General features: G+C 45.4%; 1 protein-coding gene across 1 annotated transcript in view; it reads left to right on the forward strand.

Moving 5' to 3' along the window:
• Positions 1-16584, forward strand: part of LOC144369218 (small ribosomal subunit protein uS5m-like) — a 23770-nt gene continuing 7186 nt past the window's right edge. The window contains exons 1-7 of the mRNA XM_078028411.1: positions 1-267; positions 4351-4431; positions 8513-8650; positions 9263-9388; positions 11443-11676; positions 13264-13298; positions 15091-15181. Of these exons, the coding sequence (XP_077884537.1) occupies positions 210-267; positions 4351-4431; positions 8513-8650; positions 9263-9388; positions 11443-11676; positions 13264-13298; positions 15091-15181 (763 nt within the window). The 5' untranslated portion in view covers positions 1-209. The remainder of the gene's footprint in view (positions 268-4350; positions 4432-8512; positions 8651-9262; positions 9389-11442; positions 11677-13263; positions 13299-15090; positions 15182-16584) is intronic.

Genomic DNA, 16584 nt, shown 5'->3' on the forward strand with positions numbered 1-16584 from the left:
AGGACCCCGCGGAGCTGTCCGCGGCTACGCCTGATCCAACCTACCCTGTGGCCCATCCGGATAATCCTTCCAACGCGATATGGGCTACGGCGTGGTCCTCGGGTCTCGCACCTCCAGCCCAGGGCTGGGGCCCGCCGTTTGACGAGGAGCCTCGTGGCAGGCGAAGGACCGGCTGCCCCGGAGGGAGGAGGCGGGGCTCGCGCTTCAGCATGGCGGCGGCGGTGCGCGCTGAGGGCCGCTTTCCTGCGGTGTGCGGTGTGTCGACCGGTGAGCGCGGGGAGGGGGCGCGGGAGCCGGGGGTCGCCAGGGCTTGAGGGAGTCCGGGCGGAGGGAAGTGAGCAGCGTCCCGCGGCTCTCCCATCCAGCCCGGGACCGCTGGGTGACCTTGCGCGCGTTCCCTGCCTCTCTGGCGTCGGGGCACTTGGCTGTAAAGTGACGTGAAGTGTAGTCGGTTCTTCACGGTTCGTTTTGGTGAAGAGGAGGGAACTGGCGAGGCTTGCTTTCCAGGCGGGCAGGCGCGACCCCCCGGGTCACATGGTGATGCCCACCGGGTTCGGGGCTGAGAGGCGCCCGCGGGGCTCTGAAGGTGATGGTGGTTGTCCAGGTGGAGTCGGAGAGCACTGGCCTCCGTCAGCTGAATTCCAGCTGGCCGGTGGCCTCCGTGCAGAGACGGATGACTCGGACGTCAGCCCGCAGTGTCGCCTTTCCTGTCCCCCGGGGCCCTGGTGGGTTGTGTGCACCCTAGGAAGGCGCCCTGCTGCTGTGTTGCCTAAGGTTGGCTCCAGGGCCGCTGCGTGGCCGCCGCCTGCCTTCTCTGCCCTATTTTGTTGTTAAGTCCACAGTTCAGCATTTCCAATTGTGGAACTCAAAGCCCCCTAAAACCCTCAAAGTCCTTTTTTTTTTTTTTTTGGTAACTCATTTTGTAGCAAAAAATTTCACCAGCAATCTTGGCAGAAAATCTGACCTTAATATTCTTTTCTTTTGTCTTTATGATTGTCTCTTCCCTTTTATTTTTCTTTCCCCATCTCCTAGTATTTCAAGGCTGTCTTCCTTCATGAGTCTGAACTGTGTGCCAGCCCCTGTCTTCCTCTGTTCATGCGTTTTCCCTCACTGCCTTCCCAGTCCCTTTATGGAGTAGATTCTGTTATTATACTCTTTATACAGGTGGTGGAGGGAGCCACATAGATTGAGCAAGGGACATAGGTTTTTGCACCCAAAATTCCTGACACCAAAGTGTGTTTCCCCGTCCCCCCCTTTTTTGTCTTCTTGTGTATAACTATTGTTTTTTGTTTTTTTTTTTCAGCTTTCTTGAACTATAATTCACATACCATACAGTTCATCTATTTGAAGTGCACAATATTTGCACAAACCTGTGCATTTATCATTATAATCTAATTAGAACATTTTTATCACTCCAAGAAGGAAGCTTTTTAGCTGTAGCCACCACTGATCTATTTTCCACTCTTCTTAGCTCTCCTGTTCTAGACATTTCATGTAAGTAGAACCACATACATGGCTGGCTTATTCAGTGCAAGGTCATCAAGATTCATCCACATTGTAACATGTATCATCCTGAATTTCTTAGGGCTGAATTGTAACGTGTCCATCACCACACTTTATCTGCTCATCAGTTGAGGGACACTTGGGTTGTTTTCCATCTTTTGGCTATTATGCCTAATGTTGCTGTAAACATCAGCATGCCATGTTTTTACATTGTGTGTCTATTTTCTTTTCTCTTGAGTATGTGCCTGGGAATGGAGTTGCTGGATAAAATGGTAATTCCACACTTGAGGGATGGCCAGAATGTTTTCAAAGTACCTGAGGGTACAGTGAGGGTTTTGATTTTTCTTTAGCAACATTTCTTATTATCTGTTCTTTTGATTATAGCCATCCTAGTGAGTATGAAATGGTATTAATTTGAAATTTTGATTTGCATTTCCCTGATGGATAATGAATGTATTTTCATGTGCTTATTAGCCATTTTTACATGTTTTTTTGAGAAATGTCTGTTCAAGTGTTTTGGCTCTTTTAAAATTGGGTTTTCATTTTATTATTGAATTGTAAGGAGTTCTAAAGATGTCTAATCAGATGTATGATTTGCAGAATTTTATTCCATATGTTGTTTTTTAACTTTCTTAATAGTTTGTGGGTTTTTTGTTTTTTGGTTTTTTTTTTTTTGTACTGAGGGTTGAACCCAGGGGTGCCTAATCACTGAGACACATTTTCAACCCTTGTTTATATATATATTTTTAGAGACAGGGTCTCACTGAGTTGCTTAGGGGTTTTCTAAGGCTGGCTTTGAACTCAACAATCCTCCTGCCTCAGCCCCTAGAGCTGCTGGGAATATAGGCATGCACCACGAAGCCTGGCTTGATCGTGTTTTTTTGAGGCATACAAGGTTTTTGTTTATTTGTTTTTGTAGTGCTAGAGACTGAACCCAGGCATGCTGGTTCTTCTACCGCTGAGCTGAGCTTTATCCCCATCCCCGAAACACAGGTTTTAAATTTTGGCGAAGTCTGGTTTATGGGTTTTTTTCTTTTTTTTTTCTTTTTATCACTTGTACTTTTGGAGTTATGTTTAAGAAACATTGCTAGACCCGAGGTCATGATAATTTACCTCTGTTTTTCTTCTAGGAGTTTTATAGTTGTAGCTCTTACCTTCAGGTCTTTAGTCCATTTTGAATTAAGTTGTACATAAGGTGTGAGGTAGGGCTCCAACTTCATTCTTCTTTTTTTTTTTTTTTTAAAGAGAGAGAGAGAGAGAGAGAGAGAGAGAGAGAATTTTTCATATTTATTTTTTAGTTCTCGGCAGACACAACATCTTTGTTGGTATGTGGTGCTGAGGATCGAACCCGGGCCGCTCGCATGCCAGGCGAGCGCGCTAATGCCTGAGCCACATCCCCAGCCCCAAATAATTAAGTTGTATTTTTTTAAATATCTTTTTTATTGTTGTTTATTTTTTTTTTTTATGTGGTGATGGGGATTGAACTCAGGACCTCATGTGTGCTAGGCAGGCACTTTACCACTGAGCTATCTCCCCAGCCCCCCAACTTCATTCTTCTATGGGTTGACACCCTGTTATTCCAACACCATTTATTGAACACATTCCTTTTCCCCTATTGAATGGTCATGGTCCCTCTGCCAAAAACCAGTTGCCCACAAATGCTGTCTAAGTGTGTTCTGGAGAACCACACTGTATGAAGGGTTGCACAGGGAGGTACAGTCAGCCTGGTGCTGTGGGGGCTCCAGAGGGTGGAGGTTTCACAAGAGCTGCTGAGCATCCAGGATCTGGTGGATCCAGGATCTCATATACAAAAGTGTATGAGAGCGAATTCAAAACTAACTGTGTGTTTGGATGGCTATGGGGAGGGTGGGGCAGGGGCAGCAGGAGGCTGGTGTGGAAGCCTGGGGCCATGTGGCAGTCCTGCAGGCTGTGCCCAGAATTTGTAACTTGGCAGCAGGAAGCCAGGGAAGGACATGTCAGGGCTGTTAATTGATGAAGCCTCTTACTGTAGAAAGGTGGTAAATACAAGGGGAGAGGTGGGAGACCCATTAAAAAACCTTGAACCTGTGTCTGAGTGATGCTAAGGCCTGAACAAAGAAGTGGCAACAGGACCGCAGCAGAGGTGTGGCCCACGGCAGAGGGATTTTTAAGGTGACTGCCAAGCATGAAGCCTGGTTGATGGGAGGGTGAAGAGAAGGTGCAGCATGATGGCAGCTACCTGGCCAGTGGTCACTAAGCCTGGAAATCACTCATCCACTTCTCTTAGTTCTTTAATTCTGTGGATGGTATTATTCTGTGAATGTTACTGTTTTATTTATTTTTGGGGTACTGGGCATTGCACCCTATTGTGCTTTACAGAGCCACATCCTCAACCCTTTATATCTCGAGACCTGAATTTGCACTTCCCCTGCCTTAGCCTCCTTGGTATCTGTGGTTGCGGGTTTGTGCCACAGTAGGTGGCTCACCTTATTATTTTAAATGTCCCTCTTCATGTAGGAATGTATCTTTAAAATTTATTTATTCTTGTTGGAGGCCTGTGGACATAGCTAAGTGGTAAAGCACTTGCCCAGCATATGTGAGGCTCTGGGTTCTATTGCCCACACCATAAAACAACTCCACTTTTTGCTGAGTGCAGAGGCCTTCATCTGTAATCCCAGCAACTTGGGAGCCTGAGACAGGAGAATTGCAAGTTGGAAACCAGTCTGGGCAACTTAGGGAGACCCTTTCTCAAAAAACGAAGAGGGGATGTGGCTCAGTGGTGAAGCACGTGCCTGCAGGCTCCGGGCCCTGGGTTCAACCCCAGCACTGGAACCAAAAAATATTTATTTACTTATTTTTAATTGACAGGTCATTTCTGGTGCTGGCAGCTTTCCCTGAACACCTTTCCAACAGCTTCTGTTTTGGCGCTGAAGACCACTCTCAGCAATGGTGAGATTCATTTGGGAAGTATCTGTTCTCATAAGATTTAATAAGAGTTTCTGTAGATTTGAAAATGTGAATGGACAAGGCATGTCCTTGATGATGGTATTGTACCGTCTTGAGTATTTTTCAAATTTTTTATGAGTGCAATTGTTGTAGTTCAAGGCTTTAAAAAATAATGGTTGCCATTTTTGAGTAGGTATTGTGCACTAGGCTTGAAACATACCACCTTGTTCAGCCCTCACACTGGCTTTCATGAGCTTATTCGCATTTTAGAGATGATAAGGTGAATCTCTGAGAAGCCAAGTGACTTGTTCAAGATCATGCAGCCAGGCCAGGCACAGTAGTGCACACTTGTAATCCCAGTGACTTCGGAGGCTGAGGCAGGAGGTTGCAAGTTCAAGGCCAGCTCTGTCTTAAAATAAAAAGGACTAGGGATGGGGCTCAGTGGTTAAATACCCCTGAATTCAATGCCCAGTACCTTCCCCCAAAAAAGAATGAAAGAAATCACACAGCCAGTGAAGCAGGGCTGGTCCCAGAGCTCTCTGGCTGTTGTGATGCCCCCTCCTGTGGACACAGACTTCCTTGACATAGTGCAGGGCCTCTGTTCAGCTGCCTTCTGGGAAGTCCAGGCCAACCTTGCTGTGCAAGGAAGCCTGGCCCTTTCACCTTGAGCTTCTGGGACTCCTGAGTGCTGGGCTTCCCTGTGGGTCTCCTGCCTTTTCCTCTTGTAGACCCACCTGTGAGATGCCTTGGAGATCCTGGGAGAAGTCCAGCTGACAGGGCTTTCTCCCTAATGGCAGATTTCCTACGACCTGTCACACCCACTGTGAATCAACCAGTTTGATTTGTTGCTTGGTTGATTCACTCACTGATTTATAAACAGTTTATTTACCCCTTAACATGTGCCAGGCACTGCCCTGACCTGAGCCGGTGTAGGGCCTGATAGGGATAGCTGTCCTCACTGCAGGTTGCTGTGCTATTCATTAAAATATTAACTTTCAGGCTGGGGGTGCGGCTCAGAGGTTGAGCCTTGCCTAGGGTGCCCAAGGCCCGAAATTGAATCCCCAGCTCCACACCGGAAGTAAAAAAAAAAAAAAAAAAAAAAAAAAAATTGAGTTTCCAAAAGGTCGTAAAAGGCTCAGAGCTTTCATTCCTAGTCCTTTTCTGCTCCTTCCCATCATCTAGGAACACTAATTCTTTCACCTTCCTCTGGTTATATTTCTAAATACACTCAGTCTTCTTTAAACAACATTGTTATGCTAATTGGAGATGTAACAGTCTATCCTTACCCTTACTTTCTTCCAGTATAGGTAGAAGCCGAGTTTGGACTGAATCTCTGGGCATTGTTTTTGTTATTAAATTATGTGCACATTCAGAGTGGAGCTAGGTAGTATTCTACTGTTACATTTTTTCCTGAAATTCATAATTGCCTGACTTTTAAGAAGTTGATTGCTTTCCTTATCACTCTATTTTTCTAAATGCTGCAACAAATTAGTCAGAAACATAGTAATAAATTTTCTAAAATCTCTCACCAACCAGTTTTCCTAGAAGAGACCCAAGTGAGAAGGAAGGAGTTCTTGGTGTAGAACGTGATGTGTGCTGAGGTAGAACCCTGGGGGCCTCTCCGTCCCCACCTGAGGGGTTGTGGCCTATCCCACTTTAGGCTGCAGGGTTGTTGCTTCCTGAGTCTGGGGTCTCATGACCTAAACTTAATAAGAACTCAAAGGATCAGAACAGAGTTGATAAGTGAGGTGGATTGTGATCTGTAAGTGAGCTTCAGAACGTGACTCAGCCTGAACTACTGAACTTTCTTCTTTAAAAAATCATAACACGGGGCTGGGGATGTGGCTCAAGCAGTAGCACACTCCCCTGGCATGGGTGCGGCCCGGGTTCAATCCTCAGCACCACATACAAACAAAGATGTTGTGTCTGCCGAAAACTAAAATGTAAATAAAATATTAAAAAAAAAATCGTGACACAATGTAAGCAAAACCATTTATACAAGTGTGCATGAAAATTGACTGTTGTTTTGGTGGTACTGAGGATTGAACTGAGGGGCACCCTATCACTAAGCTACATAACCAGCCCTTTTGATATATTTTTTCTTTGTTTATTTTTTTGATGGTGCTGGGGATTGAATCCAGGGCCTTGTGCATGCAAGGCAAGCACTCTACCAACTGAGGTATATCCCAGACCTATGTTTTATTTTGAAACAGGTTCTTGCTAAGTTGCTAAGGCTGGCTTCGAACTTGCAATCCTTTGCCTCAGTCTCCTGAGTCACTGGGATTACAGCCATGTGCCATGCACCCAGAAAAAGTGACTATTTCTAATGTGTACAAAGCCCTGGGTTCAATCCCCAGTTCTTCCCTGCCTCCCATTAAAACAAACAAACAAAAAACAAGTGGCTATTTCTAAATTCTAAAGTTGATTTCTTTTTATTTTTGACAGTTGGTTTCTTTTAGGCTGGGTACATTATTAGCTATGAGTGATATTTCAGTCTTTCCAAAAAATCTGTTAATAATTTTTACACTTCTTGAACTACATTAAAGATTATAATGCTGAACAGAGCAAGATGAAATGTTTTAATATTAGATATGTGTTGAAGATGAAGGTGTTTACAAGAAAGGCTGTGTATAGCAGAATGAGATTTGTAATGATAAAGTTCTGGTTTGTTAAACAATGAAGACCCAGGGCTGGGGTTGTAGCTCAGTAGCAGAGTGCTTGCCTAGCATGTGAGGCACTAGGTTTGATCCTCAGCACCACATATAAATAAATAAAGATCCATCAACAACTTCAAAAAAAATGAAGACCCAATGTTTTCTGGCTACATTTTATTTGGTAGTTCATCAGGTGGGCTACAGGTCTAGAGGACATCTGTGTGCTAGGTGCGATCTCCCTCCCCACAGGTGAGCAAATCATCTGGAATCGAAATTAGTGTTGAAATCTCATCCAGTCATCCAGTTCCTTGTGGCATTGGCAAATGTATCTCATAGGCCTACATTTGAAACAAAATGGTCGTATTAAGTGCTGTCCAGTAATCAAAGATTATCCCTTTGTGTTTGGGTCTCTGTATTCAGTGGAACTATTTCGATGGCTTCCTACCACCCTTAGATGTCACTCTCCCTGTCCTTACCCGCTTTCTTTCTCTGGTCCTGTGAGTCATGGTTGATGCTGCTGATGAATCTGCAGTTACTGTCCTCTGCATGGCTTCACTCAGACTTGAAAACAGCTGTTGTCAGGTTTTTGTTTTGTGTTTATCAAGCCAATACCCTAAAGGCCACTTTCCCTCCAGGGCTGTTTGAATCCTGTCACTTCTCTAGTGAAGCACAGAGCTCAAGAATCTGTGCATGCACTGATCTTGCCAGCACTGTCCCACTCCTTCATCACCACCTGTTCCTGTCACCTCTGCCTTCTTCCTCACGTGAAACCGCCATCCCTGGGACTGGTCAGATGGCTTCCTCTCAGACATGGCTGTTCTAAAACCTTTTCTCAAGTAATAGATGCATGTGGTTAAAAAAAAAAAAAATCCCTCAAAATACAAAAATGCGGGTCTTTCACATCCAACCTTAAGTGCCCCTGTTTTCTTCCACAGAGGCAGCCGCTCCTCAGTCTCTTGCCTGATCTTCTGGAGCTGTCTACAGCATGCCTTCCCTGCTTCCCTGTGTTTTGAACATAAAGGGCAGGGTACCCTCTACACATTGAGTCTTGTTCTTCTGAAGAGTTTCACTTGAAGGTCTTTCCTCATCTGTCCACTGCCCAGCTGCATACAGCAGAGGGCGCCATTTGCCCAGAGCAGCCCAGGAGCTTGGGCTGGATAATGCAGGGCAGAAACCCTGGCTGTACAGAGCTTTCTTGAGACTGGGACATCCACTGTGGAAATGAACCATGACCTCTCTAGGAAGGGCATTTAGGTGGCTTTCATTCCTAAAAGTTTGGTTTTATTTTTTAAATAACAATTGTCCTCAAAATATGATTCTTAAAAGATTAGAATTTTTAGAGACTTATTTTCATCAAGTCACAGTTATTTGGTGCTGGCAGCTCCACAGCCAGGGAGCATCTAACTTGGTTTTGTTTCATCTCTCTGTAGGCCCTTTGTCACTGCAGGGAACCAGAGACAGCCGACACTTCACCAGCTTGAGTCATGCGCTACAGACACAGTGCTGTATCTCTCCTCCCACCAGCCGGTCAGGCCAGCAGTACAGACCCTACAGCTTCTTCACTAAATGTAGGTAGACTGGCACACACTTCCACTTCCTGCAACAGGAAAGTAGGGGTGCTTTCCTATCTTAATTTTTCTTCTGTCATAAACGAATTAACATTTTAGTGATTATTCAACTAAAAATGCAACTAGAATTATCTCATGTGCTACAGCTGTATTTGGAGAGCACTAGTTTATCTGAGCCCCTCATTTGGGGCACCCAAGGCCTAGAAGTATTGAATTGTGCCCCAGATACCCTGCTGATTTAGAGTCACACCAAGAAGGCCCTTACTGTTTTTAGCTGGGCCTTTGCTAGGACATATCATTTGGAGAAGTTCAAGAGACGTCACTACTGAGACCTGAGTTGTGATTGGCAGACATCAGGGAAGCAAGTCTACTTACTGGTCAGGGACTTACTGGGATTTAATGTTAGCCATCTTTTGTGGAAACAAAGTGGAATTGTCTCCTCTTGTGTTTTCCAAATGTAATCATGTTTTATGTTCACTGTATGATTTTATTTTATTTTCATTACCTCAGTGACATGGATGAAGCTGGGCTTTGTGGCCTTTCTTATTCTTAGGAGAGTGTAGATCTTTGCTTTACAACTACAGAGTTTTTCAAAACCCCGTTTCCTTACAGTGACAGCAGATGAGCTCTGGAAAGGTGCTTTAGCAGAGACTGGTGCTGGGGCAAGAAAAGGAAGAGGCAAAAGAAGCAAAAAAAAGAGAAGGAAGGATCTGAACAGGGGTCAGGTCATTGGTGAAGGTAAACGTGTTTGGTTGTTTTGACAGTTTTCAGATTTGGTCCTGAACTTGGGGTGGGAAACTGATGATCTTGGGAAGGGGAGAAATAGCAAGCAAGCTGGGTCTGAGGGAGGCCTGGGGGGGCCCAACGGCAAACTTTGTTCTAAAAAGAGTCTATGTGCTTTTAAAGTGTTTTCCCCCGATTTTATGGATATTTGGCAAACTGGAAACATTCTCATTAAGTGCATAAGAATCCATGGTTTAGAGTCCAACCAGGGGGCTTACCAGCTGCCCCAGAGTGTCACGTACTCCATGGGGCACAGCTGTGATAGGTCCTGTGCTGCACACAGCCCAGTGCAGGCAGGTGGAGCTCGCAGAGAGCTGGCAGGCTTCCCCTGCCCAGAGAAGACAGTGACCAAGAGCAGATCTGTAGTCACAGGGCCTGTTGCCGCTACTCAACTGGGCTGCTGTCACACAGAAACTGCCCTGCACAGCACATGGTTGGACAGGCCCAGCTGTGTTCCGGTAAAACTTTATTTACAAATCAGCTGGTGGGCCGCACTTGGCCTTGGTCCTTCACGTGCTGATGTGATTGTTTATACTTGTGCTTTTGAAAGCAAAAATAGGATAGGTGAACTTGAATTGGCTTATTTTTACTGTTGTGCAGACTCATCGCTTTTGATACTAACAACCTTTCAGAAATAAAGGAAGCACCTTGTGCTGCACTTCTAAGATTGCACATCTGCTTGGGTGCTTTTACTACTTGTATCTTGTTTTAGTTTTTAAGCATTTGTTATTTATTTTTAATAATGTTAATAATAATAATAATAATAATTATTATTATTATTTTTGAGACAGGTCTTGCCATCTGGTCTTGCCAGGCTGGTCTTGAACTTGCAGGTTAAAACCTCCCTCCTGTCTCAGCCTCCCACCTAGCTGGGACTGCTCACATGCACCACTGTGTCTGGCTATAATTTATGTTTTCAAATTATAAAAATCGTATGCATACCTTCTCAGTAAAAACGCAGAGTGTAGAGAAAACTAAAAGCCCCTGATGTCCTTCCTGCCGTCCACATTCCCATTGTCTCCCCTGAGGGGCCACTGGTCTCATATTGGTATTTCCTTCAGTTGTTTTTGTGTGTGCTGGTGCGCGCTTTTGTATCAATTCCTTAAAGAAATAGATATCGTCTTTAAAAAGAAAAGAAAAGAAAAAGATAATTATACTATATGGTACATGCAATTGTATAATCTGCTTTTTTTTTTTTTTTTTTTAACCCAATAAGAGGTCTCAGGGCTGGACATGGTGGCAAACCCCTTAACCCCAGCGACTGGAGAAGCTGAGGCAGGAGGATGACAAGTTTCAAGGCCCGCCTCAAGAATTTAGTGAGACCCTGTCTCAAAATAAATAAAAAGGGTTGGGGATGTGGCTCAGTGGTAGAACGCCACTGGGTTCAATTTCCAGAACCAAAAGTAATAATAATAACATGTCTTAGAAATCATTCCACATCAGAACCTGGAGAGCAACGTTTTTTTTTTTGTTTTTTTGTTTTTTTGTTTTTTTTTTTAAGAGAGAGAGAGAGAGAGAGAGAAATTAATATTTTATTTTTTAGTTTTTGGTGGACACAACATCTTTATTTGTATGTGGTGCTGAAGATTAAACCCCGCGCCGCGCGCATGCCAGGCAAGCGCACTACTGCTTGAGAGCCACATCCCCAGCCCGAGAGCAACGGCTTTTGATTTTGTGCAGGATATGGCGCCTGCTGGCTGTGCGTTCAGCCGTTCCTCTGTTGCCGACTCTGTTGCCGACCTGCATTACAGGTCGTGTTTCAGCAGACATCTTAGCGCTCACAGGCCTCACGAGTGTTTCTCTTGGTAAAAGTGAAAATGCGGTCACATGCCTGTAGGGTAGATGTGCATAAAACTGTGACAGTGCCAGGTCACCTGCCAAGTGATCGCATCAGCTCCAACTCCACAATACTGTGCTGGTGTCTGTGCACGCGTTCCCTGGCATCTTAGCAACATGAAGAGTGAGCACCTTTTAGAAGTTGTCACTTACCTATAATCTTTACCCTTCAGGACGCTCCGGCTTCTTGTGGCCGGGTCTGAATGCCCCTCTCATGAGAAATGGAGCCGTGCAGACCATTGCCCAGAGGAGCAAGGAGGAGCAGGAGCAGGTGGCGGCTGACATGCTCCAGCAGAGGGAAGAGTGGGACTGGAAGCGGAGGATGAAAGTGAAGCGGGAGCGAGGCTGGAGCGGGAACACATGGGGTGGCCTCAGTGTCGGTCCCCCGGACCCTGGTCCCAATGGAGGTAGTGGAGGCCTGGTTTGCTTGCCTTTGGTAGAGGACGTATCGTCCTACAGTGTTTCTGAAAATAATTTTATTGTTTACTTGTCTGTTTAGATTACCCTTTCTGAAAAAAGAATTTGACCTCTTTGACTAACTTTCCACATTGTTATCCCGGTTGCATTTGTGGGACACTAGAGGCCTGTAACCAGGAAGTGTTCCTCCAACAGGATGGAAAGCCCTGGGTCCCAGTGCCTTAGCAGGTGCCTTAGACATGGTGGTGTGCATTATAGATCTGTAGGGCACAGCGTTTCCCAAACACGTGGCCTCAGGCTTGGAGTGCTGTTTAACAGCAGAGTTGAGGGACCCCAGAGAGCTGTCACTAAGCCTTCGTAAAAGCAAACATGAAACAAAAACTGACGACACTTAGGCTGAATTAGAAAACAAAGCCTCCCCCTCCCCACAGAGGCAGATTCACCTGAAAATCTTGCTCTTGCCAGTGAGTGGGAGAAGAGGAAGCAAACAGGAGTTTGGCTCAAAGTAGAGGAACGGTTGGGCTGGAGAGGATGGGGCGAGCGTGCAGGAGGGTGGAGGTCTGGGAGGGAGAGGACCTGCCCACGAGCCAAGTCCCCAGTAACCAGATCCAGAGTTTAGACAGACAGGCTGCTGTTACCAGCAGGGGCAGGGTGCAGGTTTGGGTGAGCCTGTGCAATGGGGGTGGAAAGGCGGGGAGGTCACCTGGTATCTGGTAGCTTTGGTGAGGAGTCATCAAGCCAGATAGTGGCATTGGTGAACATGGCCACCAGAATATTTCTTGATGAGAAGGTGGCACTTGGCACTGGCTTCACTATCACCCAGTGGGTGGGACCCTGGCAGTGTCCAGGAAAGAAGATTGACTCTTGAGCTGACCGCTTTCAAAGCCGACTGCTGGGTACAGAAGCTTTTATTCTGCTCTCCTATTTTATTTTGTAATTGAGATTTTCTGTAATAAGTAAAAGCAAGAGAATTTGGGAGTGTTGGAAACAGCTGTGGTGGTGAGCGGAGGCTGAATTAAGAGAACTGAAAGCTGAGGAGCCGGGAGTTCCCGAGCGGGTCAGACCCGCAGTTGAGAGTGGTGAGCGTAGGCCAGGCTCTGATCTCTCCCGGCAGCAGCAGCAGGCCACTTGTGACCAGACAGCTGCGTGGGTTCTGGCCTGGAGAGGGCGGTAGAGACAAAAGTGTAGGGATTGAGGACGTTGGCGAGATCTATGAGGAGTGAGGGACTTTGGTGTCTTTGAGGGACTTTGGTGAGAGAGGCTGTGAAGAGCCCAGGAGACCAGATGGGAAAGCAGCGAGGAAGGCTCTGGAGGTGTCGGCGCTCCAGGAACCTGTGCCTCGGGAGCCGGCAGCAGGGAGCTGGAGAGAGGGAGGCTGCGGTCAGAGAGCCGTGGCTGAGCTCGTGAAGTCAGGCCAGGCAGTCCCTGTGGATGATGGGAACTGGGGCGCAGCCTGGAGAGCGGCACCAGAGAGCTCAGGTTCTTCCCATTAGAAGTCTGAGGGCACCTGGGAAAGGCTGTCCCACGTGAGCAGCGTGGATGCTCTTATCTGTGTGCTTTTTCTTCTCTCCTTGTAGAGACCTATGAGGACTTTGATACCAGGATACTCGAGGTAGGCCTGCCGAGCTCAACTCCCAGGGTCCTCTGGAGAGGTTGCCGGGGTCGGGTGGGCAGGAGGAGCTGAGCAGAGCTGTGGTGACAGTGATCTCTCGGACACAGACTCAAGTTCAGGGAGGAATTAACACAATTTGAAGTTCAGTTCCTTCATGTTGGTGGTCCCCACTGCTGCCTTGGTTTGTGGGGACTATGAAATTGAGGTTTGTGAGGGGCAAATTCAGGAGCACAATTTGGAGATTATGTTAAGTTCCTTCTTCCTGGAGCTAGAGTGTGCTATGTGGTGGCCTCTTGTGGAGCTGTACACCAGTTGTATCTAGGACACAATCAGAGAACAGGTTGGGAGGAGCAGGGGCAGGGGCAGAAAGCCTCAGGTTATGGCCAGTGTGCAGTTTGACTAGGGCAGTGGTCTCTGGGCTGCTCACAGATCCTGTATCAGGTGTGCTTGAACCACCCTTCCAGGGTGGTTCTCTGATGGCCAGTGTTCCTTGGAGCTGGCACTGTGCATTTAATCAGTGTTTAATAATGTGGAACAGAGCCGGGCTCGGTGGTGCACAGCTGAAATCCCAGTAGTTTGGGAGGCTAAGGAGGGAGGATGGTGAGTTCCACAGCCTCAGCAAAAGCAAGGCCCTAAGCAACTCAGTGAGACCCTGTCTCTAAATAAAATACGAAAAAGGGATGGGGATGTGGCTCAGTGGTCAAGTGCCCTGAGTTCAATTCCCAGTACCTCCCCAAATTGTGGAATAATTTATATATCAAATTTGTGACAAAGCCTCTCTGAATATGTATATTATTTCTTCAATATCAGTTATATTATGGAATTTTTAAAATATGTTTACAAGTGTTTTATGTTGGTATCCCATTGTGTGTTATTCCCCCCACCCCAATTCTAGAGATTGAACCCAGGGCTTTGGGCATTGCTAGGCAAACACTCTGCCACCAAACCACATCCCCAGCCCTTTTAACTCTTTATTTTGAGAAGGGTCTCGCTAAGTTGCCCAGGCTGGCCTTGACTTTGCCTTCTTCCTGCTTCAGTCTCCTGAGTCACATGGATTACAGGCGTGTGCCCCTACACACACCCCAGTTCATAGCTTTTGAAAGTTAATCCCACTGAAAGAGTCTTTCATATGTAGGTTGTTTCCTATAAGATCATTCAAAAGTGTGGCCTCAGCCTCCCTTTTCCTTAAACTTCTTCCTAGGAAGGAAAGGGGACAACTGTCATTTAAGCAGTTTAGTTAATAGTTTCATAATTCCTGGCCTTTAAAATAGGCTGAAAAAATGGGAGATTTTCCTGAAGTTTATAATGAATAGGTGTTTCCAAATTCTGTATTCTTGTTTAAGCCTGATCCTTAACATAGCAGTCCAGTCCTGCGAAGTTTTTTCCTTACGTTGCATTTCATCATTTCTAAGATATTTTAGTACCTTTGATACTGGAATTTGTCTTATAATCAGTGTTAAACTATTTCAAAGTTTAATCCATAGTGTTTTCTTTCCTGTGTACATTTATTAAGATGGGGTACATTGAGTTGTGTAGTTGTAAATTCCTTTAAAGATTATCTTAGTTAACTCTCCTAATAACCCAATGAAATAGGAAGAGAAAGTCTTATTTCCATTGTGTTCCCGAAATGCTTCAGAGGGAGGGTTTGTTTGGGAAGTTTGCTTTTGTGCCTACAGACTGGAGGAGGTGCTGGGTCCTGCACCAAGCCTTGTGTGGCTGAGCCAGCAGGTCCTCGTCCTCTACCTCAGAGTTTTCTTCAGCTGTCCTATTGATGAAGCATTTTGTCTTTTAGGTCAGAAATGTTTTCAATATGACAGCCAAAGAGGGAAGGAAGAGATCAGTCCGTGTCCTGGTGGCTGTGGGGAATGGGCAGGGAGCTGCAGGTGAGTGGGGTGACGCTGGACACAAAGAGGCCTGGCTGCCCGGCTGGAAGCCAGGGCCCTGCTGCCAGTCTCACTTTTTCTACTAATAGAGCCGCCTAGAGGTCTGGGCTCACAAACCTGGTGGTAAACCACGAAGCTTCTCAGAGAAAGAAAGAAAAGCTCTTAAGGCCTACATCTGAGGACTGGGTATTTTAAAGGGCTTAAGACACTATTGTATGGTGCATAATAGTGAAAACTTAGAACAAGTTCAATCGGGCCTGGTTACAGGATAGCTGTCCAATATAATATTCTTTTTTTTAATATTTATTTTTAGTTATAGGTGGACACAAGATCTTTATTTTTTATGTGGGGCTAGGGATCAAACCCAGTGCCTCACGCATGCCAGGCGAGTGCTCTCCCTCTGAGCCACAACCACAGGCCTCCAAAGTAATATTCTATAGCCATTAAAGAATTGTGAAAAATTACTTACACAATAAGTAATTTTGGTTAAAAATTTGTCATGTAATCATGATTTTTTTTTTAAAGTCATTTATATGCAAGGAAAAAAACTAGAAGACTGTACACTGACTGATAAGTGTTCACTTGGGTTAGCAGGTTTGTCAGTCATTTAAATTTTCTTCTTTAGACTTTTAAAGTTTCCCTACTGAACATCTTGTTTTTGAAATGTGTTCACATAGAACTGAAAAACTGTTTGTTGCTTCCTTTTGAAAATTTCAAAGCAAAAGCAAAAGACATGATAGTGCTTTGCTGTAAGAGACCATGGTTAGCAGTTAGTGTTGTCTCTTTTCAAAAATATCTTTTCTGAAATTTTGTGTCCATGTTACCTCCCTTTACCTTTTTATCAAAAGCTTAGCAGAGATCTTATTATAGCCATGAATTTGCACCTTGCTCTTCTTGCTTGGTTTTGCCCTCAGAGGTCTTCTGTTAGCATAAGCAGATTTCTGGTATTGGTTTCATAGTGTTCCAGTGTGTGCATAGACATGATTTTTGACCCAATCCCTATTGTTTCCAAATTTGTATCATTTATTACAAACAACAACAATAACATTGACCTTTTTGTACATGGAGCTTGTTGAACTTTTGGAAATATAGAAATAGGAGAAATGTCTTGAAATTGCTGCCGCACTGGGTGTAAATGTCAAGTATTGCCAGATCTCCTCCTCAAAGGTTGCATCAGTTTATGTCCCTCTGTACCACCCATCCTTGCCCTGAGTAGTATCAGACTTTACTGATTGTCAGTATGATCCCTGAAACGTCTCTCCCAGTTTACACCTGTACTTTCTAAGTTAGGAGAGTGCCGACCCCATTTTGCGTGTTCATTGGCCGTTGCGCTTTCCCTTTGGACATCTGTCAGTCCAGGTGCTTTGCCTATTGTTTTAATTGGGTGGTTTTCTTGTCTTTAT

Source organism: Ictidomys tridecemlineatus, chromosome 12 (assembly GCF_052094955.1).
Source record: "Ictidomys tridecemlineatus isolate mIctTri1 chromosome 12, mIctTri1.hap1, whole genome shotgun sequence".
Classification (NCBI taxonomy): Eukaryota; Metazoa; Chordata; class Mammalia; order Rodentia; family Sciuridae; genus Ictidomys; species Ictidomys tridecemlineatus.